This window comes from Bos grunniens, chromosome 9, assembly GCF_055505025.1.
Source record: "Bos grunniens cultivar Pamir isolate PY7600 chromosome 9, Bosgru_T2T1.0, whole genome shotgun sequence".
NCBI lineage: Eukaryota > Metazoa > Chordata > Mammalia > Artiodactyla > Bovidae > Bos > Bos grunniens.
The window spans coordinates 34,078,464-34,106,295 of record NC_141173.1 but is presented as its reverse complement, the minus strand read 5'-3'; the positions used below and the strand labels follow the sequence as shown (position 1 = coordinate 34,106,295).

At 40.4% G+C, this 27,832-nt stretch overlaps 2 protein-coding genes across 4 annotated transcripts in view; one reads left to right on the top strand and one right to left on the bottom strand.

Annotated features, from left to right (window-relative positions):
• GOPC (golgi associated PDZ and coiled-coil motif containing) overlaps positions 1–7,950 on the bottom strand; it is a 39,931-nt gene extending 31,981 nt beyond the window's left edge. For both annotated transcript variants that reach the window (XM_086317152.1, XM_086317153.1), the window contains exon 1: positions 7,429–7,950. In XM_086317152.1, the coding sequence (XP_086173278.1) occupies positions 7,429–7,716 (288 nt within the window). In that variant the 5' untranslated portion in view covers positions 7,717–7,950. The remainder of the gene's footprint in view (positions 1–7,428) is intronic.
• Positions 7,951–8,103: 153 nt separating this feature from the next.
• The window catches only part of LOC147365768 (nephrocan-like), a 32,974-nt gene continuing 13,245 nt past the window's right edge, over positions 8,104–27,832 (top strand). The window contains exons 1-2 of one of the 2 annotated variants that reach the window (XM_086317151.1): positions 8,104–8,350; positions 17,541–17,689. In XM_086317151.1, the coding sequence (XP_086173277.1) occupies positions 8,104–8,350; positions 17,541–17,689 (396 nt within the window). Of the gene's footprint in view, positions 8,351–17,401; positions 17,690–27,832 lie in introns of those variants that run through there. The other variant, XM_086317150.1, reaches the window with a different exon arrangement.

The window sequence follows — 27,832 nt, the reverse complement described above, 5'->3', positions numbered from 1 at the left end:
AAAAATTGTCCCCTTTAAGGGGCCAATTCTGTAATCCACATATATAAGTCAATTTGATAACCACACTGAAAGGAATTATTTACTTTTCAATATGGTGTGGGAAGAACCATGGAGAGAAAAAACTACCAACCAATTTTCAGAAACCAAAATGGATTCACAAAGGGATACTGTTACCCTCAAAAGTCAGCTTTCACAAGCATTTGATAGTTCAGATAATTTCACCTACAACAAAATCTTGACCTTCAAGGAGCTTACTTGACAGAAGTAGAGAAATGTGGCAACCACTAGTTACAGCCCAATCTAACAAATCTTATAACAGCTTGAGTTTCAAGGTGTTAGTCATAAGGCTTGCTGGGTGAGGAAAGCCTTCAAAACAAATGGTGATGTAAGCGGTGTCTTGAAAGATGAGGGTGTTTGATCCTGTAGACAAAGGGGACAGAGAAGTTACTATACACAAAAGTCTATGCCAAAGTAGAGATGCCAAGAAAGAGCAAGCCTATTTAGAGAAAAGAAATTAGACCAGCTTTACTGAGGGACAAGCAGCTAACAAGGGGTGAGGAGAGAGAAGGACTGACAGACTGGGCACTGATCAATGTGCCAGAGTATGAATTTTAGCCAGTTAAGTGATAATGTGCCTGCTAAGTCACTTCAGGCATGTCCAACTCTGTGCAGCCCTATGGACAGTAGCCTGCCAGGTTCCTCTGTCCATGGGGTTCTCTAGGCAAGAATACTGGAGTGGGTTGCCATTTCCTACTCCAGGGGATCTTCCCAACCCAGGGATCAATCTCACATCTCTTATGTCTCCTGCATTTACAGGTGAGTTCTTTACCACTAGTGCCGCGTGGGAAGCCCAGTAAGTGATAAGGAGGTATACAAAGAGTGTGACAGAGTCAGAGCTGGCTTTTTTGATATGAACCTTAATATGAATCACTTTAGAATGAATTTTGGCAACAAAAGGATGATTTGGAGGGGTTAAGAAGTAATTAGGAAACCACGTTGCTGTGTTGTGCTTAGTTGCTGAGTCATGTCCAATTCTGCAACCCCATGCACTGTAGCCCACCAGGCTCCTCTGTCCATGGGATTCTCCAGGCAAGAATACTGGAGTGGGTTGCCATGCCCTCCTTCAGGGGATCTTCCCAACCCAGGGATTGAACCCAGGTCTTCCACATTGCAGGCGGATTTTTTATTGTCAGAGCCACCAGGGAAGCCCAGGAAACTATGTTGCTGCTGCTGCTGCTAAGTCACTTCAGTCGTGTCTGACTCTGTGTGACTCCATAGACAGCAGCCCACCAGGCGCCCCCATCCCTGGGATTCTCCAAGCAAGAATACTGGAGTGGGTTGCCATTTCCTTCTCCAATGCATGAAAGTAAAAAGTGAAAATGAAGTTGCTCAGTCGTGTCTGATTCAGCAACCCCATGGACTGCAGCCTACTAGGCTCCTCCACTCATGGGATTTTCCAGGCAAGAGTACTGGAGTGGGGTGCCATTGCCTTCTCCGGAAACTATGTTAGGAATATGCAAAAAAGGATAAAGTCGCCTAAATCCAACCCATTCTCTTTCCTGCCAGTCCTGCTCCGTCTTCTGGATTCCTTACTTCAGTGAATGGTATCAGTCTTCTATGGTTGTCATAATAAATTACCACAAACTAGGTGGCTTCAAAGAACAAAACTATTTTCTCACAGCTTAGGATGCAGGAGCCTGGAATCCAGGTACTGGCAGGGCTCACGACTTCCGGAGACCCTGAAAGAAAAACTATCTCATGCCAGTCTCCTAATGCCATGGCTGTTTGACTTGTATGCCTGTCCCTCTCTAATCTCTGACTCCATCCTCACATAGCCTTCTTCTCTGAGTCTCTGTGCATCCTCTGAGGATAATCTGTCACAATCTGCTATGACCTTATCTCTATCCTTACATTAATTACATTTGCAAAGACCCTATTTCCAAATAAGGTCACATTCTGAGGCTCTGTGCATAGACATGAATTTGGGGGGAAGCACCATTCAAGCCACTGCAGGTATCAACAAACAGAAATGGGATGTCACCCATAATCCTTTCCATCTACATGATTATCAAATATGGGTTATACTCCTTTAAAGATTATCTCCTCTTCTTCATCCCCAGTACCATTTTCATTTCAGTAACACTCTTGCGTGTATAGCAAACTTCCTGCTATGGCACTGAATGAATGCAATTATTACTCTCATTTCTATGTTTGTATACCTGGAGAAAGTCATACAACAGGGCAGACTGGTTGTACCATGAATCTATGGTAACTCTAAATTACCTCAGCACTGCCTGGCAGTCCTTCTATCTGACTGGCCAACTTGCTGTCACACTCATTCATTACTATTTCAGATTTTGTTCACTCTCCTTGGGCTTTTACTTTCAACCATTTCCAGTTGTCGTCCCAGGCTGCTATTGTATACAGAATAAAGCCACCATCACACAAAACACTCCCTCCTGCTTCTGTGCTCATCATCTCTTCTTTCCCTTTAAGTGTAACAGCTGTCTTTGCAATATGACGTCAGTCTCTCGACCTGTATTCTGACCCTCATCTTCATTCAGAAAGCTTACTGCTACTGATAATCCCCCTCTTTTCCCTAGAATATCCAGATTTTCCCTCAGCTAGATGCTGCTCATTGGCTTGCAAACACGTTTAACTTTATTTTTCCATTAAAAAAAGTGAAAACAGTACGTCCCCTGAACTCCGCCATCCAGCCACACTCAACTGTTTCTGGTTGCTTTTCTCTCTACCTCCTTTCCCAACCAGAGATAAATGTGTTTTTGGAGAGACTGGTTTTTCGTATTCTGTAGTCCTGGGCCCCTTACTTAATCCCTGTAAAACGGGAATAATAAACCTACGCCACATGACTTGTGAGAAATAGGTGAATCAATATACATAGAAGACGTAGGACAGAGCTGGGCCCATAGTAACTGACCAACAGTTAGCAATATAGTCATTGCTGATAATATCTCATATCCTTCCATTTATCCAGCCAACTAACATTGTGGAATCATCCTGAATTCCCTCATCCCTCTATTCCAACCCATCCCTGCTGCTGCTGCTAAGTCGCTTCAGTCGTGTCCGACTCTGTGCAACCCCATAGACGGCAGCCCACCAGGCTCCCCCGTCCCTGGGATTCTCCAGGCAAGAACACTGGAGTGGGTTGCCATTTCCTTCTCCAATGCATGAAAGTGAAAAGTCAAAGTGAAGTCGCTCAGTCGTGTCCAACTCTTAGCGACCCCATGGACTGCAGCCTACCAGGCTCCTCCGTCCATGGGATTTTCCAGGCAAGAGTACTGGAGTGGGGTGCCATTGCCATCCCTCTATTCCAACACATTCCTAGGCTCTGTTTATTTTCACTTCTCAAATCTCTCTTGTTCTGAACACTTTCCTCTGTCTCTGCTATCCTACTCCCATCATCTCACATGGATCAGAATTAAGAGTCCCCAGTGGTTTTCTGCATTTATTCATTTTATTTCCACAAACTCTCTCCTTATCACAGCCAGATTGAACTATTCTAATTTCCTATCTGAGATTCCTAATCTCCTGAGATTACCACCTAATTTAAAATATTTCCCATTGTTATGATAAAGCCCTCAAATCTACTACATGGTCTAGAAAATCATAAAGATGTAGTCCCTATGTACTTGTGCAAACTTCTTTTGCCCTCTGCTTATAACACTTATCAACTCTCAGTTCTTCAAATGCATTAGCACTCACCTATCACCGCTGCTTTCCATTTCCTGCTCTCTCTACTGGAATGTTGAATGATACTCCTCTTTCTCTTGGCCTAATTAATTCTTACTCATCCTTTATGTTTTACCCAAATGGTCACTTCCTCAAAAGAAGCCTTCCTTGATCTCCCAGAACAGTTCTCATTACTCTATGTTCCTCAAAGTTGGAATTTCACATTTATATAATAATTATTTCAACAAATTCCCCCAATAGAATCCAAGTTTCATAACAGTGACGACTATATCTATTTTTGCTCTCCCTTGTATACCAAGTGCCCAACACAGCACATGGCACATAGCACTCAATAAGTATATATTGGATCAATATTAAACTTCAAGTTCAATGCTGCAAACAGTCCCACTGCTTGTTTAAAAACAAAATACTTCTGCACTAGTCTAGAATGCTGCCCAGTTTATCCAAGTATGGAACATGGCACTAGAAACTAAATATGAATGGCCTTGGGCAAAGGGAAATCAATGTAGTAATTACTGAAAAGAGCAGGGATGGGGAACTCCCTGGTGGTCCAGTGGTTAGGATTTGGTGTTCTCACTGCCAGGGGCCTGGGTTTGATCCCTGGTCAGGGAACCAATATCCCTTGTAGACAAAAACAAACCAAAAAAAAAGAGCAAGGATGGACAAGTGAGAATGGGGGCAATATTTTTTGGTGGGGGGAAAGTTGGTTACTATTTTTGAAACCTACCATGTTATGGCACTACAATTGTTCATGAGCAGTTAAAAGCCAATGTTAAATAAACTACAATGAAACTGATGCACTTAAAAACAAAAGAACAAAAACAGAATAGCTTTAAAGCAGTAAAAGGACAGTATATCATTTCATTTTCAATGAAGCTCTAGATGGCTCTGGACAGTAAATCACTTTAAAAATGATACTGACTCAGCAACTGCTGAGGGAAAGGAGGATGTGAGAGAAGATGTGCTGTGTAGCTGTTATTTTAAAGAAGGGGTGAACAGGCAGAAAACCCTGTTTCAAGGCAGAGAGGTGAGTTTTCATAAAGCACAGGATGTTGCCTGGAGTAGAACAAAGGTTCTACTCCAACACCTCCTCCTGCTGCTACTATTACCACTACTACTGTCCCAACCAGTACCTGTGACTCCAGCACAGCTGTTCTCAAGTGGCTCACCATAGGAGGGATTCTCAAGCAGGTGGGAAGTATGAGAGAGACGTGAGTGATTAAAAATGGCACTACCTCAAAATATTCTGAATTCTTTGCCCTCCCCTTCCCCTCTCTCCAAATACAACTTATGGAAAAAAGCGGTCATATAGATGCAATTTATATATTTCTTTTAAGTGCAACCTCTGATTTTTTTTTTGTAGCAGAACCGTTTTCCTAACTACTATATTAATATTAAATTAACTACCTAAAGACAATAACTTAGCAGAAGGGCAATTTAATCCAGGTTTATCTAAAATCTAAGATTTAATCTAATCAATTTAAATCTAAGTTACTCTTGGAGGTATCTGTTTCTTGATTATAAAAATATTTCATTACAGTAATATGCTTTAAGTATTAATTTCTAAAACCACCGAACTTTGGTGTACGTCTGGTGCACTATATCAGACCTTAAGTGACCTCAAATATTATGTCTTAATGTCCATATCCTTAAAGCAATAAAATGAATTTAATTCACTTACTAAAAAATAAAACAGGGCAAGAAAGTGTGAAATCTTTGCTAAAATTTTAAGATCTCAAAAGATTGCTAAAGGTACACAGGGCAACCTCTGAAATTCTGCAGATGATACAATGGCAGATCTACTTTGAAAGGCACTGCTGACAATGACTCTCCTCAGCAACACACAACTAATTCCATGAAAACTGTAGAAACTGTTAAACAGAGAAACAAGAACCTTACAAAGAAGTCAACTGTAACTGAAAAAACACACAAACAACCCCTATTTTCTAAAATCTTCAAATTAAAAGCTTCAAGGATGGTAAAAAAAAAAAACATGCTCACATTGTGATGGGCTAGCATTTCTTGTTTTGAGAAATAAAGCCACCTTCTAAGCCAGGACACAGAATCAGAATACATAATTATGATTTTTGAAAAAGAAAATGCGTAATTTAATATAACTCTAAATACTCATTTAAAATATTTAAAGATGAAAAAACTGAGCATCACCTGCTCACAGAACAATCATTTCTCCAAAATTAGATTTTTAAAATCTGACATCAAAACATCAAAGTTTCTGTAAGTCACTTAAAAAATGAATTAGATTTTGTTTCATTTTTAAAAAACCTGTTTATTCTTAGTGTGTGTGTGTATACTCACTCAGTTGTGTCCAGCTTTTTGCGACCCTATGGACTGTAGCCTGCCAGGCTCTTCTGTCCTCAGTAAAAACTCTCAGTTTTATAGGATGAATAGCAAAAGCTACTAAAGACCATCAAATGCAATGTCACTACCTGAATAAATAATCATCTTCTAGAAACTACAGCTGAATCAAGAAATCAAGAGACATTTTCACAGATGTAGATGAATAAATGATTAGCTTTATGTCAACACTTTCAACCCTTTCAAAAAGGATAAAAGAAATTAACAGTTCTTTCAATGAAGAAGAGTCACAAAATCTCCCATATACAATTCTATGCTCATCAAAGATAAATTATACTACCTTTTTCATGACGGACAGGAAACAGAAAGAATGCTAACTAACTACTAAGCAAGGAGAGAATGCATTTCTGATATTCATATTGATCTGGATCCAGTGGGCACTCTCAATCATCACAACTGATAGTAATGATTTCTTAGGAAATCTAATGTCAAAGAGCTTTGCATATCATTTATTATCCTATTTTTATCCACTTTAAAATGAAAGACCCATTCTCTTATTTACATTATATAATTAAAAAATGCTCTTTATATAATAATGTTAATCTATCATGATTTCTAAATATCGTAAAAATGTGCTAATTTTCTGCAAAACATGGTAGGTTTTTTGGGAACTACTACTACTGCACTCACACCCACAACCAAGATGAGAGACTTAAGCAAATGATCGCTCTTCACATACTTTCAAAAATAAATCCAGACTTTGGGAAATGTAGTAAAGTACAGACACAACCTCAATATTAGAAGTCATCTGAATAACTGTAGGGCGCTCTGGAGGTATCTGCCTGTAATTTAAGGACTAACTGTAAACTGAGACAGACATTGATCCTATCTTGTTTTTCCCTTTTCCTAAGAGCTTTGATCAAACTCCCCTAAATAGTTCATGCAGGCAAGTAATAGCGCTGTCTGTGTGCAACAATGAAAACTGACCTGAAACAGTCCAAAATAATCAGGACTGGTGATATACAAACCTGCAATGTGAAAGTAGATCTAAAAACTCAAATGTTAAAAGGTGAGCTAAAATATTTTTATGACAGAGCACCTTTGAGCTTGTGTTAAGTCTTAGGCTTCTTAACGAAAAGGCACAAGTAGACAGGTGTAATTAGTTCCTGTTTCCTCCTCATAAAGATACCAGGAAGGTGGCTTTCAGGGCCCCAGGAGACCTACATGTCAACCTACTCACCTATTCCTGCTCTCACCTCACGTCACTCTTTTCCTTCACACACACTCACTCTCTCGTCACATATGAAGCCCAGGTGCCCCAGTTGGCAGTTTTCACCGGTGCGTTAAATGAAGTCTGATGGCTGGAGCTGAATGCCACCGCCTCCAGGGCTCAAGGCTCACCTCTAGCTTGTGGTTGATTTGGGACACAGTCTGGGCTTTGTGGCAAAGCTGCGCAAAGCAGGAGCTCAGGCTGGTCATCTTCTGTCTCCCCTCATAAGTGATGTCCGCCTGGTCCGGATCAATCTCGCCCAGGAGCAGATCCACATCCACGAAGGCCTTGTCGAACTCCTTCTCCAGCACCTCCAGCCACCGGAACATAGATACTCCGCCAGGGGAGACCCCCACGGCGCAAGAGGCTCCCCCTGAGCCCCCTCCGGCCCCTGCCGGGCATGGACCGCCCGCCGACATGGCGCCGTCTAGGGCCTCCCCCGACTGCTGCTGACCCCGTCGTCCACCCCGCGAGAGGAACTGCTGGGACTGCGGGAAGCCCCGCGCACGCACGCTCCGTCCGTCCCCTCTCTTCCCCTCGCGTGGCTAACGCCGGCAACGAAGCCCCAGAGGGGCAAGAGCAGCAGAGCAGAGGCGGCAGCGGTGGCACACGGAAGACGCGGGCCGTCCCACCTCTCGGCCCGCCCCCGCCGCGCATGCGTAGAAAAGACCTAAGCAGACGCAGCCCGGAGGGACGAAATAGGCGGGGCTAGGGTGCGACCTTGGCCTATGAAAAGCCTCCGTTTGAGACCTGCCTGTCAACGGCCATATTGAGAACTGGCATACTCCAGCTTGAATCCCCGAGGCATGGAGACGCATGGTGTGGGGTTCCAAGTTGGAAAGGCCCGGAGAAGAGAAGGTGTCCACGTCGCAGAGGGGAACAGCTTCCACCCCTTTGACTTCATAGTGGGCAGGAACCGTTCTAAAGTAGTCCGACAAAGTTGCCGCGGTAACATTCTGTGGCAGGGAAGAGTGAGAAAGGGCCGTGTGAGCATGCGCAGTGGCCACGTTTTACCTTTTGCAGTCCAATTCCTGTTACGGGTGATATGGGTGGGGTGGGTGGACACACTAGCCCAAGCCTTAAATTCCGGACGGAAACTGCCTAGAACTGCTAGTTGAAGGACAGCGGCTCACCAGGTGTTGCTTAATTAAGAGGAGTCCTTTCCTCTTGTGATTAAAAGTCAGGCAGCCTTGGATTCAAGTTTTAAGTCCTATCCCCTATTCCCTGTACCATCTTTGTTGTATTTTTTAACCTCAAAGCCTCAGTTTCCAAATTTTATTTCGCTCAGTAATAAGGTAAAATGCTTAGCTTCAGTGCTTGGCACTTGATATTCCTTATTATCACACCACAGGTTATACATTTCCAAAGCAACTACCTAAAAAGATATTATTAAAAAAAAAACTTGGATAGTGTTCGTACACGTGACATTGCAGTGAAACAAAATTATGAAGATTTACATATTCATAGGCAGATTGACGAAGGCAATGGCACCCCACTCCAGTACTCTTGCCTGGAAAATCCCATGGACGGAGGAGCCTGGTAGGCTGCAGACCATGGGGTCGCTAGGAGTCGGACACGACTGAGCGACTTCACTTTGACTTTTCACTTTCATGCATTGGAGAAGGAAATGGCAACCCACTCCAGTGTTCTTGCCTGGAGAATCCCAGGGACGGGGGAGCCTGGTGGGCTGCCGTCTCTGGGGTCTCACAGAGTCGGACACGACTGAAGTGACTTAGCAGCAGCAGCAGGCAGATTGAATGCAGAGCCTTGTTGAGGCATCAGGGACACAAAAATGAATGAGACGTGACCCTCCCATTAGCAGAGCACATAGCTACAACTTTAATGTGAATTTTGGGAGTGTTGAGCAGCTGTTCTTCACCATTCCACTTACTCACTCTCAACCCCCTTCCAGCCCAGTCTTGAAAAGGAAGGCGAAAGTAGTCTGATACGGTAGGCTGGTGAGAACTGTCTCTCATACAAGATATTGCCTAAGGGAATATTTCACTGGCTAACTACAGACTCTCCCAGTTAATCTCCATCAAAATCTGCGCTGCGGGTCCCTCACTAATGCCAGTGAGGAATAAAAAATCATAGCTTTAGTTTGCCATCTGGGTCAGGGCAGACTGTTCAACATATCAGTCAATAAAGTTTTTTGGCTTCAACAAACTTGGCTAAGCAAAACTACTCAGATCCTTTCCTTGAGCTTAACTAGGCACATTCACACAGGTTTTACCCAGAAATAATATGAAACTAAGATTTGCATTTCCCACCCTCCAATCTCTGCTCCCAAATTAACTTAATTTTTATCTGCAAAATTTGCAAGAACATCATTACTACAGCCACCAAGTTCCCAGCCACTTTCCCTATTCATAGTACAGTTAGCAATCCCATTTCCAGGAATTTAATGTTAAGTTGGAGTTGAGGGGCCACGTACACATGAAATCACAATAATAGATTTTAGTTATTGAATACATACTATGTGTTAAGCATTTTGTTATTTGTTTTGCTTCTTTGACTCTCACGAAATCCTGGGAGTTAGCTGTTCTCAGTTTTTTATAAATGAGTCACAGAGAATTTAAGTATCTTGGTATATACCTAAAAATCCACTGAGGTGAGATTTCAATCGAGATGTCTTTTTCTCCAAAGTCTTAGCTGTTAATCATGGGGTATAGAAGGATGCAGAAATCCATCTCTTCATGTATAAGTTAATAAGTTGGCAAATCAATCCCAAAGCTTCTTAAAAAAAATTCCTTCCCAGTTATAAGCCATATACAAACATTAATATATAAGAACTATTCCCCAAAATTAAGTGTAATACTCATTTTCTATTGCTTTTTGTTGTTGTTGTTCAGTCACTAAGTCATGTCTGACTCTCTTATGACCCCATGGACTGTAGCCCATCAGGCTCCTCTGTCCCTGGAATTTCCCAGGAAAAAATATGGAGTAGATTGCTATTTCCTTCTCCAGGGGATCTTCCCAACCCAGGAATTGAATCCGTGTCTCCTGCATTGTCAGGCAGATTCTTTACCACTGCATCACCTGGGAAGCCCATTCTATTGCTTACCACTTTCTTTAGTTTATATAAACTACACCTGAAAATAAATTTAAAAAAAAATTTAGCTTCATATTGTATGGGTACAACCAAAATGAATTTTAAGTATTAATATGTATCCAGTGCTCTGATCCTTGGTGAATACCTCCATTTTCAGGACTGAAGAACCCGACTCCACTTCTGTGTACAGTTTTTACAACCACTCCAACAAGTCACACCCTTGTGACTCAGAACACTGTCATCTCATATTGTCCCTTCTCATTACGATGCTGTGTAGCAGCTTCCTCATCCCTATGTGCTGCTCCTTGGTGCTACGTGACTATTTCAAATGCTCATGAGCACCCTTTTGGTAGACGTTATCTTTTGCCCACCTTGATTGGGGTTCTGCACTTTGGCAAGTCAAAGCCGACCACGGACGTGAAAGGCCTGGTTTGATGTTCTAGTGCTGCCATCTGTTGTCAGTGTGCTCCATCTACATGCGTTGCTTTGTGTTGGTCTTTGGAATTGTATAGAATCTCAGTATTTGTGGGACTGAATTTCCTGGGATAATAAAATCTTCATACTTCTATTTGCAATTGCATTGGCAGAAAGTTCTAAAAACTGTTCCATGAATCATGTTTATGTTATAAAAAAATTTCTTATATAACTTAAATGTGACAATCTTGTTTTAAGAACTTATCCCTACAGAGTTTTACCATAAGGTGTTACTAAGAATACAGTGGGGGACTGAAGAAACTGGGAAAAAAGGGAAGACGTTAAAGATTTCTTTGGTGGGTAATGGTAATTAGCTGTACGGTTAGTATAGATTTCAACAGGCAGATTCTTTAGCATTTGAGCCACCAGGGAAGCCCAAACGTTAATTAGCACATCATTAATTGCAAAGGCACTGTAGTTGAATGGACTTAGAAACCTACCTTGAACTGTAGAGGGAGACTACCATTTATTGAATGCTTCTGTGTGCCAGGCCCTGTACTAAGCTTCACATGTTTCAGTTATTCTTCAGTAATCCTACCAGGAAAAGAAAAAGGTATTAAGCACCATTGGTCACTGGAAACAGTTGTATAATGAATAAGGGGGAAAACCCACTAGCATTTTACTTGAGCAGTGGGAGGAAAGTACATACATACTCATATGTACTATTTATATTTGTACATATTTACTAATAATCTGAAACTCTCTGATACACATGCCGAAGAAGTTTGGGCATTCCAAAGTGACTTATTAACCTCATCCTCCTGGTTATTTCTCTTTCATACACAAATGGAACAACTGTTTGCCCTCTTGTTTTTAAAACTTGAGAATTTTGGTGTAGTGATGTAGGATTAGCTCAGAAACCTCTCCCAAGAAGAACCTTCTTTTTTTTTTTTCTCATGTGGGGCTGTGGACGTGTTCCCTGTCTAGTTTCCTGCAAATACCTGTTACAGCATTTACCATACATTTTTTGGCAACAGTAATGGTATCTTGCTTATTTTTGAATCCCAGATCCTAACACAGGGCCTTGAACCTAGTAGGAATGCTGAAAATATGTGTGATCAGTTCAAAAATTGAGACGTTACAATAGTCTACTTAGAAAATTCTAAAGACAGTCACTTTTTAAGACATACCTTTAACACCTGCTAGAGAGTAAAACTAAATATATTTTCATATTAGCTCAACAGTTAGGAATATCTATAAAATATATGTTCCTTTAAAATCCAAGGAATATTTTTCCCAAGCTAAAGAGAAAAGTTCATTTAACAGTGATGGATGATTTCACTAATAAACCCAGCACAATTTAGGCTTCAAGAATTATTTTACTTACTCTATAGTTTAAATTTATAAGATACTAATTTTGCATTGTGTACCCAAATCTAAAACAAAACAGCAAAAAGTAATTTTAAAAATTCCTATTATTTTTAATGTTGTCGTACTACCCAAAACAACCTAAAGATTTAATGTGATCCCTATGAAATTACCCATGACATTTTTCACATAACTAGAACAAATAATTTGATAATTTATGTGGAACCATGAAAGCCCCATTATTGCCAAAGCAATCCTGAGGAAAAAGAACAAAGCAGGAGGCACAATCCTCCCAGATGTCAGACAATACTACAAAGCTACAGTAATCAAAACAGCATGGTATCTGCACAAAAGCAGAAATATGGATCAATGGAACAGAATAGAGAACCCAGAAATAAACCCACATACCTATGGTAAATTAATCTTCAACAAAGGAGGGAAAAATACACAAGAGGGAAAAGACAGTCTCTTCAGCAAGTGGTGTTGGGAAAGTTGCACAGCCAGATGCAAATCAATGGAATTAGAACATACCCTCACACCACACACAAAAATAAACTCAAAATGGCTTAAATACTTAAATAAAAGACTTGACCCCATAAAACTCCCAGAATAGAACATAAGGAAAACATTCTCTGACATAAATTTTAGCAATGTTTTCTTGGGTCAGTCTCCTAAGGGGCAATAGAAATAAAAGAAAATGTAAAGAAAAAAAAAAAAAAAACAACAATGGGACTGAATCAAACTTAGAAGCTTTTGCACAGCAAAAGAAACGGTTAAGTGAAACAAAACAACTGACAGACTGGGAGAAACTACTTGCAAATGATGCAAATGACAAGGGATTAATTTTCAAAATTCGCAAATAGCTCATACAATTCAATAACAAAAAAAACAGTTCAATCAAAAAATGACTCAGTTCAGTTCATTCAGTCGTGTCCGACACTTTGCGACCCCATGGACTGCCGCACACCAGGCTTCCCTGTCCATCACCACCTCCCGAAAGCTTGCTCAAACTCATGTCCACCAAGTTGGTGATGCCATCCAACCTAAATAGATGCCATCTATTTAGACTGGAAGATCTAAATAGACATTTCTCCAAAGAAGACATACAGATAGCAATAGGCACATGAAAAGATGCTCATCATTGCTAATTAATAGAGTAATGTAAATCAAAGCTACAATCAGGTACCACCTCATGTGAATCAGAACGGCCATCATTAAAAAGTCTATAATAATAAATGATGGAGAGGGTGTGGAGAAAAGGCAACCCACTTACATTGTTGGTGGAAATGTAAATTGGTGCAGCTACTATGCAAACAGTATGGAGGCCTCTTAAAAAACTAAAAATAGAGTTGCCATATGACCAGCAATCCCACTCCTGGGCATATAGCCAGACAAAACTATTACTTGAAAAGATACATGTACCCTTATTTTCATAGCAGCTCTATTTATAATAGTCAAGGCATGGAAATAACCTAAATGTCCATCTACAGATAAATGAATAAAGCAGATGTGATACATCTCCAAATTTGATATATGTAATACATATATCATATATATATATATATATACACATACATACACACATACATACACACACACACACATACGTGGCTTCCCAGGTGGCACTAGTGGTAAAGAACCTGCCTGCCAATGCCGGTGCAGGAGATGTGAAAGACACAGTTTCAATCACTGGGTCAAGAACATCCCTTGGAGAAGGAAATGGCAACCAACTCCAGTATTCTTGCCTGGAAAATCCTGTAGACAAAGAAGCCTGGTGGGCTACAGTCCATAGAGTTGCAAAGAGTCAGACATGAATGAAGCAACTCAGCACACATGCATGTACAGATACATACGATGGAATACTACTTCTCCCTAAAAAGAATGAAGTAGTGCCACTTATAGCAACATGGACGGACCTAGAGATTATCATATTAAGTGAAGTAAGTCAGAGAAAGATAAATATCATATATCACTTACATGTGGAATCTAAAAATAAATGATACAAATGAACATACCTAGGAAAGAGAAGCAGACCTACAGACACAGAGAGCAGACCTGTAGTTGCCAAGGGCAAAGGGAAATGGAGGAGGGAAAGACTGGGAGTCTGGGATTAGCAGATGCAAACTATTATTTATAGGATGAATAAATAACAAGCTCTTACTGTAGAGCACAGGGAATTATGTTTAATATCCTATGCTAAGCCATAATGGAAAAGGATATGAAAAAGAATATATGTAGGTATAACTGAATCACTTTGTTGTACAGCAGAAATTAACACAACATTGTAAATAAACTATATTTCAATAAAGTTTACAAAAATCCATATTACTATATTTCTATTCCCTTACATACTCGAAGACTCGCTATAATTGCTTTCCCACTGTTACCTGATCTACATTCTTCATTTACCCTCTCCCACAGCTCCAGGTTTGGGTGAGCACTATCTAAAACCGCCATTTATCAACAATGCTATCAGAGTTTACTAATCATTGATTCTTCCTCATTCATCCACTGGCAAGTCACTGTTTACATCTCAGATGGTCAGACTTCGCAGATCAGACAGACTACCCCCTCATCAGCCTGTCCTTTATATTTCTTTTGGATTCGTTCCAAAAGGGACCCAAAACAACTGGATTCTGAACACCATTTAACGTTAATTATCTTTTTTATAATGTATATTTAAAAGTACAAACTTTTAAAAAAATGATCTCATTAGAATTTTTATAGCCTTCTAAATGAACAAGTCAAAAAGGTATAGTAAACAGTTACGCAAAAAGCCATGTCACAACCATTGTTAAAAGTATAATTTCTATGACCCTCAGGTGGTTGCAACTCACTCAAAACTCTTTTGACTTTTGTGGTCATGATGAGCAAAAATGAAGGTGGAAAGACTTCTAGTGTGGACATTTGTCACTAAAAAATGGGGGGCTGTCCATATTTGAACCCCAGGACTTCCCTGGTGGCTCAGATGGTAAAGAATCTGCTTACAATGCAGATCAAACCCAGGTTTGATGCCTGGGTTGGGAAGATCCCCTGGGAGAAGGGAATGGCAACCCACTCCAGTATTTTTGCCTGGAGAATTCTATGGATGGAGGAGCCTGGTGGGCTACAATCCATGCGGTCACGAAGAGTCAGACACGACTGAGTGACTAACACTTTCCTTTGGTTAGGGAATTGTCTCCTTATGTGACTAGAATACTGGAAATTTAGTCCTCCTTCCATAATGAACTGAAAACATCAGATAACACTTTCCCAGCTCTGTGACAGCTAGAGCATAGGCATATGACCCAGGTTCACCTAACCGAAAAATCATCCACCTGAAATTTTTAACATGCAGATTGTGAGGCAGGGATGGACAGAATTCTTGCTGATAGGGAGGATAAGGTGAGGGTAGCAGCATCCTTTTGCAGTAGCCACAGTGTCAGCAAGCATATCCAATTTCCTGTTCAGTGGTGGAAGCAAGGGCATCTATGTTGTGTGGACACCACACTGAAGTGTGTGATTCTGGCTGAATACATGCATGCATGCGAAGTCGTTTCAGTTGTATCTGACTTTTGCGACCCAGTGCCATGCCCTCCTCCAAGGGATCTTCCTGATCCAGGATTCCAGGGATTGAACTTGGGTCTCTTGCATCTCCTGCTTTGGCAGGCGGGTTCTTTACCACTAATACTACCTGGGAAGCCCTCTGGGTATGTAGCCTTCCTTTATTCTTGTCCACTTTAAAATCTGGTTCTCCAGGTTTTCCTACAGTTCTGTGTGCTACACAACTTCCTTTCAATAATTCCTTTTCTTCTTAAATTGGTCAGAATTTGTTTCCATTACTTGCAACTAATAACCTAAAGAGATATAATTATTTCTTTTCTTTGGCCACACGCAGCTTTTGGAATTTTAGTTCCCCAACCAGTGGTGGAACCCGTGCCCCCTGCAGTGGAATCACAGAGTTCTAACCACTGGACTGCCAAGGAATTCCCACAACTGTCATTTATTAAGACCCTCTTTTTGCCATTTCAAAGCCTAGGCAGAGAAAAAAAAAATGGAAAAAAGGTTTGTTTTGGAGATAGGACTAAAGTTTCTTTTTTCCTCCTCCTTGCTTCTTTTTCCAAATTTTCTTTTACTGAGCATTGCTTTGCTATTCGAAAATTCTAAAAATTAAAAAAAAATTCTATTCTATTCTAAAAATTCTATTACTGGACAAGAGAAATAAATAATAAAGCTTCTTGAAAATCAGAATATTGACAGAAATCTCTTATCACTTCCTGTCTCTGATAGTAAAAGAAAACAGAGGAAAAACAATTAGAAAAGAGGAGAAGAAAAAGTCTTTTGGGAAAAGCACACAAAATCCTTTGGAAATAGAATGAATTGATTATTACAGCCAAGAAACTTTTGCCTTCGAAGTGACAATTGTAGCAAAGTAAGGTTGAAGAGGCGATCAGAGAAGATTTTCAATATTAGGAAGAGTTTCTAAGAGCAATCTGCTGAAGCCACATGGGGAAATTTAGGTCTTCAATTTTGGGGGAAAGAGTTTCTCTATATAATCTTTTGCTTAAAACACTTTCAAATTCCTTCAGCAGGGATAAACACAGCAAGACACGAAGTCACAACGGTGGGGCCCCCAGGACATAGGAAGCTTTCCCTCACTGGTAGGAATTCACGAGCAAGTTCCTCTGAAAACCAAAGAACTTTTCTTCCATTATTACAAACAAACAAAGATAATAGGCCTAGTGTGATGTCATATTTTCATCCGAGTCAGTAACAGTTTTGAACAACAAAAATATTTTCTATATGTGATATGAGGGTGATCAAGTGACAGATGAATCAAATAAGTTACCTGTGGCTCTAAACATCTCTCCATTGTACCCCCATCGTTTCACTAGCAATAAAATACTAAAACAACAATAATAAATAGAAAACCTGTCTATTTTCCCATACTGGTTAATGTGAGGAGAAAACACCTGCCCATTGCAATCCCACAAAAATGGTTTTAATACAGGGTCACAGAAAATTCAATGGTTTTATAGCCCACTATAAAACAGCTCTTTGTCTTTTCCCCCTAATTCCCGAGTGTCACATTTAACAAAACAAGGAAACTACAGATAATAGAGGTGTTTGCAGATTAGCCTTTCAAGCCATAAATAACATAGGGTTTTGCTCACCTACAAATATTAAGGCAGCTTATCAATGTTTAAGTGCCTTCCTCTTTGTAATAGTTGCTAACATTTTAACCCAGGCAAATTGGGAATTTTTTCTCTCCTGTCTTCTTACATTGACAGAGTACACATTCATAAGGTTCTATGATCAGATTTCACAGTATAAAAAGTGAGGCATCGCCTGAACACTCGCCTGCTACGTGAGAGGCCCTGTTTTGGGAGATGTGTCTGCTCTACGCTTTCCTTGCTCTGCTCTCTCTCTGCTATGGTCTCGATCCTCACTGTCCTGGACGATGCAGCTGTGACTCAGAGCAGTCGGTGCAATGCTACAGGCTAACGGAGGTGCCATCGGGCATTCCTTCCACCACCAAGAAGCTCTACATCAGCCATAGCAAAATTCAACACCTTCAGGTAATCACTCATTCTCCTGCAACTTTATTTTGTGAGACAGGGTGAAGGGGTGACTGTGGGGTTGTTAAACTTAATGTAAATAATCAAAACTTAAAAGCGATGATTATGAAATTGTGTTGCTGTACTAGCTACCTGTTTGCTCTGTGTAGTGAGATGGGTATGTGCCTCTGGATAGTTCATTTTAGTTAAGGAGCCCCCCCAATAATAAAATAATATTTTGTTTTAGTTTTTTAAAATTTTAATTATGTTGTTGCAGAGTTAAAGTAGAGTAATGATTCTTAACAAAAAGAGTTTGAGAGCATTGGTTTCTTCGTGTCCCCATTTTAAAAAGAATTTGGGCGAAAAAACATACTTTTGTTTATGCCATAGAAGGCAGATGATACTTATAACATTATAAGGCTATCAAGATAAACACAGCATGTGAGAATTATTCATACAAACCCTACAAACCAGCCAGGCATTAATATCTTTATGGAAACTTATACAGAAGAAATACACGTTTTTGTTTTGCCACATTACTGAAATTCTCATTCTATGTGCTTTTATTTTTTAATTTATTTATTTTTAGTTGATCTATGTGCTTTTAATTATGGCGTTTATTTTCATGCTTTCCTATTCAGAGGGCACTTGAAAAGAGTGCTATAAATCTGTCTGACTTGTATAACATGAAGAAACTTGTTTTTGACCTTTGGTATTTTGAAAGGTATCAAGAGACTAGAGTTCTCATTTTAGTTTTCTCACTAGCGATAGAATTACCTTAGGCAAGCAGTTGAAAAAAAAAAATCTCTGGACCTTATTTGTTACTTTTATGACATGAGAAGGCTGGATTAGATTGGGGATCCCAGGAATTTTCTAAATGGAAAATTCTATAACTCTCTGGTCACTGCTTCCCCCTCATCAATCCAAACCTTAAGATAAGGAAATACCTGTGTATGATCCAGATGCAGAGACTCAGCAAGGGAATGTACTTTTCCTTCAAACAGAGACACCTCCCTGTCCCCTTGTTTTATTTGGTCAAGAAATTTTAATGTAGGTGCACACAAACCCTGGGAGTTTGAAATATGTGGCATGGTATTTATTTCGAGGTTCAATAAGCACCACTGCCTAGTCGTCATCTGTTTACTTTCCTCTTCTAATCCAGTAGTGCCTAATGCCTGTCAGGTCTCAGAATTCAAGCAAGACACCTGGTTAAAGGGCAAAATGCTTAAATATTTGTCCTGAGGACTTGAGATACTGAGAGGTGGAGTGTCAACGAAGCCTGGTAATGATCCCCCACTGCTGCTCTGCAGTCAGTAAAATGAAATTATGTCTCTCATCAAACTCACTTACTGATTGAGTTCATTTGTCACTGGTTTAGGTTCACTGAACAGCAATATTGATTGGTTTAGGTTCATTGAATAGCAATATTGCCACTTCCCTGACTTTAACCTAGTTAATTATCTCTAGAAAGGACTGTTCGCAGAAGAAAAGTTGAAGAAAGAAAGGACTGTTTGGTGAAGGAAGTAGAAAGTTCTGAGCAATAATACTTTTCTTTTCCCTTTTAAAAATCCTTCAGGCTTTAAATGACCATATTTTACTTGCATTTAGTGAATGCAATGTTATTCTGTTTATCTGGTTTGAATTATAGAATTGGGTGCCTGTATTTTAAACAAAAAGACTTAAAATGGATCTACAGATTAATAACAATATAAACTATATATATATACACACACATACACGTACATATTACACATACATAACATATACATGTATGCATGCATAGCATGTTTATATATACATATATATGTGTATATATACCACAATTTTAAATGTGTCTATTACTTGTTCATATGATTCAATTGTCTTTGGGTCTGTGAATGCTGTGGTTGAGACTGGAGATAAAAGATGAAAAATTCAGTTCCAGGAGTTTCTTAGTGGCCTAGTGGTTAGGATTCTAGGCTCTCAACTGATGTGGCTCAGGTTTAATCCCTGGTTGGGCAACAAAGATCCTACAAGCCACACAGTACAGTCAAAAAGATTAAAAAAGTATTAAAAATTCAGTTTCTGCCCTCAAGAAAAGAGGGTTTTATTCATCCTTTTATCTGTAAAAATCCATACTTCTTTGAGGTGCACATCATCAGACAATAACACTCTGTTTGTTCCTCTGTGAGTTTTATACTGTGCCCCTGTCTCTTTCATCCTAAGTCTCCTAGTCTTCCTCTCCATCCTAAGTTCTGCATCTTTTGGGGTGCCTTTAGCGTTCAATATCCTAGTCCCACACTTCCTTGAACTCACAAAAATTATCTATCTACATTTGCAGTTCTCCACAGCTGTCTACTCTCTTGTTTATATCATAATCCTCTTTATACCTGAAATTTTTCTAGTCAAAAATCTTGAATTCCCATATGCGCTCTCTTGTCATTATCTCCTTTCTATTCAGCTGCCACATGCTGCGCTTATCATTCTACCTCATGGAGACTTCTAATCCTAGATCTACCCACATTCTCTCAGATATCAGTCCATTTCTTATTTATCTTCTTTCCCTACCTCTTCCCCTTTTGCATCCCACAATTGTGACCCTATGGACTGTAACCCACCAGGATCCTCTGTCCACAGAATTCTCCAGGCAAGAATACTGGAATGGGCCGCCATTCCCTCGTCCAGGGATCTTCCTATCCCAGGAATTGAAACTGCATCTCCTGTGGCTCTTGCATTGCAGGCAGGTTCTTTACCAATTATCTCAACGCTTATTCAGCAAAGCCTCAGTCTCTGTTTAACGTGACCACTTTCCTTTGTTTCTCCTATACCTGGACAGCTGGTGCTGCTGGAGAGGATCATATCTGGTGTCATACCCAAGATAACTTTTACCAAACCCAAGGTCACGACAATGCATGCCTGTATTTTCTTCTAAGAGTTTTGCAGGTTTAGCTCTAACATATAAAGAACAAATAGAAATGTCTTTGGGGTTCTCCAGTGACTCAGTGGTAAAGAACTTGCCTGCAATGTAAGAGCCACAGGAAATGCAGGTTCAGTTCCTCGGATGAGAAGATCCCTGGAGGAGGGCATGGCAACCCACTCCAGCATTCTTTCCTGGAGAATTCTGTAGACAGAGGAGCCTGGCAGGTTACAGTCCATAAGGGTGCAAAGAGTTGGACATGACTGAAGCAACTTAGCATGCATACAGAAATGTCTTTCTGGTGGCAGTCAATGAAAATAATTATTTACATATATCTTTTGTGGAAGAGAAGAAGGTACTTCAGATTCTTCTTGTGTAAGAAATGTATAGGGACTTCCCTGATGGCCCAGCGGGTAAGACTCTGTGCTCCCAATGCAGGGGTCCTGGGTTTGATTCCTGGTGAGGGAACTAGATACCTGGTGCCGCAACTGCAGTCTCAGTGCCGCCCCCCAGTTGTGTCTGGCTATTTGCGACCCCATGGCCTGTAGCCTGCCAGGCTCTTCTGTCCATGGAATTTTCCAGGCAAGAATATTGGAGTGGGTTGCCATTTCCTCCTCCAGGGGATCTTCCCCACCCAGGGAATGAACCTACATCTCTTGGGTCTCCTGCATTGGCAAGCAGATTCTTTACCACTATCCCATTTGGGAAGCCCCCAATTAAGACGTACTGCAGTCAAATAAATAAACACATATTTTTTAAAAAGAACTATATAGTTTATCAACAAGGGAGAGGTTATGAATTCTTTTTATATTCTCTCCATACTTTCCAGAATTTTTAAATTTTTTACAGAGAACAAATGTTGCTTCGATGATCAGGAAAAATTCCAACATAGTTTAGAAAACGCCTTGCTGGCTTGGTTCACATATGTCTGAGGCAGTCACTGTGAACGTGTCGGATTCCTGTGTGCATTTGACCTAAACAGAGCCTAAGGAAGTCCTGTGACCCTCTAGTGCTTGGAGGGGGAGCTTCCCAGAACTGAAAACTGAAACAAAGCCTTTTCATGGAGAGACCAGCAGAATTGGCCCCTCTGCTCTGTTTCATTTTACTTGGCTTGCTTTTTTTTTCTTTAACTTTTCATATTATATGGTAACTTTTATCTCCATAAGTATTAGGTTCACCAAACTGTAAAACTGTGATGGCAGGAATTTTACTTAGCTAAGCTTTCTAAGCCTGTTTTTCTTTTTTTCCCCCAAGCCTAATTGTTAACACCAAACCACACTTGCCTTGCTTTTTAACCAATGTTGACAAATGGCCAACAGTCCCAAGGTTAGCTCCAGGGCAAAAGCATCTCTTTCCACATCTCTTGAGCACAACCCTGCTCAGCCCACGGAAATGGAAAAAACAAGTCTGGCAGATTTTTTTTGCCTTTGTCAGCTCTGCAAACTCAACTGATAAGTTGAAAATCAATGGGTGTCTTTCTCATTGTGGCACCAGAACTCTATACACTTCAGCTAAATTCATGTTATAAACAGTAAAGTTAAAAATATATGTGTGTTAACATTTCTCCAAAGAAGACATACAGATGGCTAACAAACACATGAAAAGATGCTCAACATCACTCATTATCAGAGAAATGCAAATCAAAACCACAATGAGGTCCCATCTCACACCGGTCAGAATGGCTGCGATCCAAAAGTCTACAAACAATGAATGCTGGAGAGAGTGTGGAAAAAAGGGAACCCTCTTACACTGTTGGTGGGAATGCAAACTAGTACAGCTACTATGGAGAACAGTATGGAGATTCCTTAAAAAAACTGTAAATAGAACTGCCTTATGACCCAGCAATCCCACTGCTGGGTGTACACACCTAGGAAACCAGAAGTGAAAGAGACACATGTACTCCAATGTTCATCGCAGCACTGTTTACAATAGCCAGGACATGGAATCAACCTAGATGTCTGTTGGCAGACGAATGGATAAGGAAGTTGTGGTACATGTACACAATGGAATATTACTCAGCTATAAAAAAGAACACATTTGAATCAGTTCTAATGAGGTGGATGAAACTGGAGCCTGTTATACAGAGTGAAATAAGTCAGAAAGGGAAAGACAAATATTGTCTATTGACACACATTATGGAATTTACAAAGAAGATGGTAACGAAAACCCTATATGAGAGACATCAAAAAACACACAGATGTAAAGGACAGACTTTTGAACTCTGTGGGAAAAGGTGAGGGTAGGATGATTTGAGAGAATAGCATTGAAACATGTGTATTACCATATGTTAAATAGATGACCAGCGCAAGTTCGATGTATGAAGCAGGGCACTCAAAGCCAGTGCTCTGGGACAACCCAGAGAGATGGGGTGGGGAGGGAGGTGGGATTTTCAAGATGGGGGGACACATATACATCCATGGCTGATTCATGTCGATGTATGGCGAAGACCACCACAATATTGTAAAGTAATTAGCCTCCAATTAAAATAAATAGATTAATTTTTTTAAATATATGTGTTAGGGTAATAAACCTGGATTGGAAGCCCAATCTTTCCACTTCCTAGCAAGAAATACTTGGACAAATTGTTCTGCCTTCTTGAGCTTTAGTTTCCCTCAGTGAAAAGGGAATAATCATGTTTACACACAGAGCTTTGTAAACATAAGCGTTGTATGTGCCAGTTCCAGTGACATGGATGAACCTACTGGCTGTTATACAGAGTGAAGCAAGTCAGAAAGAGAAAACAAGTACTGTATATGAACACATATATACAGAACCTAGCAAAATGGTACCGATGAACTTATCTGAGGGCAGGAACAGAGAGCAGACGTAGAGAGAGGACTTGTGGACACAGCAGGGGAAGAGAGAGGGTGGGACAGCGTGAGAGAGTGGCACTGACACATATACACTACCAGATGCAAAGCAGATGCTAGTGGGGAGTGGCTGGATGACACAGGGAGCTCAGCCCGCTGCTCTGTGACGACCTACACGGGCGGGGTGGGAGGGAGGTTCAAGGAGGAGGAGACGTAAGTATACTTAGGCTGTTTCAGTTGTTGTACGGCAGAAACCAACACAAAAGTATAAAGTAAGTATCCTTCAATTAAAAGACAAAAGATAAGCATAGTAAATATTTAGAAAATGGTAGGCCATTTTAACTAATAATCAGTTCAGTTCAGTCGCTCAGTCGTGTTCCACTCTTTGTGACCGTGGGATTGTAGCACGCCGAGCCTCCCTGTCCATCACCAACTCCCGGAGCTTGCTCAAACTCACGTCCATTGCATCGGTGAGGCCATCCAACCATCTCATCCTCTGTCATCCCCTTCTCCTCCTGCCCTCAATCTTTCCCAGCATCAGGGTCTTTTTAAAGGAGTCAGTTCTTCGCATCAGGTGGCCAAAGTATTGGAGTTTCAGCTTCAGCATCAGCCCTTCCAATGAATATTCAGGACTGATTTCCTTTAGGATGGACTTGTTGGATCTCCTTGCTGTGCAAGGGACTCTCAAGAGTCTTCTCCAACACCACAGTTCAAAAGCAACAATTCTTCGGTGTTCAGTTTTCTTTATAGTCCAACTTTCACATCCATACATGACCACCGGAAAAACCATAGCTTTGACTAGACGGACCTTTGTTGGTAAAGTAATGTCTCTGCTCTTTAATATGCTAAGTTGGTCATAGCTTTTCTTCCAAGGAGCAAGCTTCTTTTAATTTCATGGCTGCAATCACCATCTGCAGTGATTGTGGAGCCCCCCAAAATAGTCTCTCACTGTTTCCATTATTTCCCCATCTACTTGCCATGAAATGATGGGACCAGAAGCCATGATCTTCGTTTTCTGAATGTTGAGTTTTAAGCCAACTTTTTCACTCTTCTCTTTCACTTTCACCAAGCAGCTCTTGAGTTCTTCTTCACTTTCTGCCATAAGGGTGGTGTCATCTGCATATCTGAAGTTATTGATATTTCTCCCAGCAATCTTGATTCCAGCTTGTGCTTCATCCAGCCCAACATTTTACATGATGTACTCTGCACAGAAGTTAAATAAGCAGGGTGACAATATACAGCCTTAATGTACTCCTTTCCCAATTTGGAACCAGTCTGTTGTTCCATGTCCAATTCTAATTGTTGCTTCTTGACCTGCATACAAATTACTCAGGAGGCAGGTCAGGTGGTCTGGTATTCATATCTCTTGAAGAATTTTCCACAGTTTGTTGTGATCCACAACAGAGGCTTTGTCATAGTCAAAAATCAGAAGTAGACGTATTTCTGGAACTCTCTTGCTTTTTCGATCTTCCAATGGACGTTGGCAATTTGATCTCTGGTTCCTCTGCCTTTTCTAAATCCAGCTTGAACATCTGGAAGTTCACAGTTTATGTACTGTTGAAACCTGGCTTGGAGAATTTTGAGCATTACTTTGCTAGAGTGTGAGATGAGTGCAATTGTGCAGTAGTCTGAGCATTCTTTGGCATTGCCTTTCTTTGGGATTGGAATGAAACCTGACCTTTCCAGTCCTGTGGCCACTGCTGAGTTTTCCACATTTGCTGGCATATTGAGTGTGGCACTTTCACAGCATTATCTTTTAGGATTTGAAATAGCACAACTGGAATTCCATCACCTCCACTAGCTTTGTTTGAAGTGATGTTTCCTAAGGCCCACTTGACTTCACATTCTAGGATGTCTGGCTCTAGGTGAGTGATCACACCATTGTTATCTGGGTCATGAAGATCTTTTTTTGTACATTTCTTCTGTGTATTCTTGCCACCTCTTCTTAATATCTTCTGCTTCTGTTAGGTCCATACCATTTCTGTCCTTTAATGTGCTCAGCTTTGCATGAAATGTTCCCTTGGTATCTCTAATTTTCTTGAAGAGATCTCTACTCTTTCCCATTCTGTTTTTTCCTCTATTTCTTTACATTGATCACCGAGGAAGGCTTTCTTATCCCTCCTTGCTATTCTTTGGAACTCTGCATTCAAATGGGTATATCTTTCCTTTACTCCTTTGCCTTTTGCTTCTGTTCTTTTCTCAGATACTTAAGGCCTCCTCAGACAACCATTTTGCCTTTTGCATTTCTTTTTCTTGGGGATGGTCTTGATCACTGCCTCCTGTCACGAACCTCCATCCACAGTTCTTCAGGCACTCTGTCTATCAGATCTAATATGTTGAATCTGTTTGTCACTTACACTTTATAATTGTAAGGGGTTTGATTTAGGTCATACCTGAATGGTCTAGTGGTTTTCCCTACTTGCTTCAATTTAAGTCTGAATTTGGCAATAAATTCTGAGCCACAGTCAGCTCTCTGTCTTGACTTTGCTGACTGTATAGAGCTTCTCCATCTTTGGCTGCAAAGAATATAACCAATCTGATTTAGGTATTGACCATCTGGTGATGTCCATATGTAGAGTCTTGTGTTGTTGGAAGAAGGTGTTTACTATACTCTGTCAGCCTTTGACCTGCATCGTTTTGTACTCTAAGGCCAAATTTTCCTGTTACTCTAGGTAGTTCTTGACTTCCTACTTTTGCATTCCATTCCCCTATAATGAAGAGGACATGTTTTTTGTGTTAGCTCTAGAAGGTCTTATCGGTCTTCATAGAACTGTTCAACTTCAGCTTCTTCAGCATTACTGGTCAGGGCATAGATGGATTACTGTGATTTTGAATGATTTACCTTGGAAACAAACAGAGATCATTTTGTCACTTTTGAGATTGTATCCAAGTACTGCATTTTGGACTCTTGTTCACTATGATGGCTACTCCATTTATTCTAAGGTATTCTTGCCCATAGTAGTAGATATAATGGTCATCTGAGTTAAATTCACCCATTCCAGTCCATTTTAGTTCGCTGATTCCTAAAACGTTAATGCTCATTCTTGCTGTCTCCTGTTTGACCACTTCCAATTTGCCTTGATTCATGGACCTAACATTCCAGGTTCCTATGCAATATTGCTCTCTACATCATTGGACTTTATTTCCATCACCAGTCACATCCACAACTGGGTGTTGTTTTGGCTTTGGCAAAAGTAATCTGCATTCACCTGATAAAGAGAAAAGGTTCTCTATGCTTAATAACATAAAACGACTATTCCCTGGATTTAGTTAAGAATATGACTGGTATTTACTATGTAGGCTAGTCTATATACTTTATATATAAAAATGGAGACAAATTGAAGCTCCCACACCACACTTTGTCCTCAGAGAAACTGTCCATTCAGATTCATGTTATCTCTGAGACTGGCTGCATAGTCAGCTGTCTTTTTAGGGTTTGTCATCAAGCAGATAGAAGTGGAGGCATTTGCAACATCAAGGTCTTTTTTTCGGGACATCAACAGTCCCAGAGGTGCAAATCAATGTGTAGAGTCATTTGTGACTTAATATGAAAGAAAGCCTAGAAAAAGGCAATTTAGAATGAAGAAGAGATTAAACACCCTGCATCTTGGACAGGTCATTTATTTTATTTTTATTTTTCGGCCTCATCGCTTCAGTTCAGTTCAGTTCAGTCACTCAGTCATGTCCGAATCTTTGCAACCCCATGGACTGCAGCACACCAAGCTTCCCTGTCTACCAACTCCCGGAGCTTGCTCAAACTCATGACCATCTCATCCTCTGTCGTCCCCTTCTCCTCTCACTTTCAATCTTTCTCAGCATCAGGGTCTTTTCCAATGAGCCAATTCTTCACATCAGGTGGCCAAAGTATTGGAGTTTCAGCTTCAGCATCAGTCCTTCCAATGAATATATAGGACTGATTTTCTTTAGGATTGACTGGCTTGTTCCTCTTGCAGTCCAAGGGAATCTCAAGAGTCTTCTCCAACACCACGGTTCAAAAGCATCAATTCTTCAGCATTCAGCTTTCTTTATAGTCTAACTCTTACATCCATACATGACCACTGGAAAAACCATAGCTTTGACTAGATGGACCTTTTTGGTAAAGTAATGTCTCTACTTTTTAATATGCTATCTAGGTTGGTCATAACTTTCCTTCCAAGGAGCAAGTGTCTTTTAATTTCATGGCTGCAGTCACCTTCTGCAGTGATTTTGGAGCCCAAGAAAATAAAACCCATCACTGTTTCCATTGTTTCCCCATCTATTTGCCATGAAGTGATGGGACTGGATGCCATGATCTTCGTTTTCTGAATGTTGAGCTTTAAGCCAACTTTTTCACTCTCCTCTTTCACTTTCATCAAGAGGCTCTTTAGTTCTTCTTCACTTTCTGCCTTAAGGGTGGTGTCATCTGCATATCTTAGGTTATTGATATTTCTCCTGGCAATCTTGATTCCAGCTTAAACC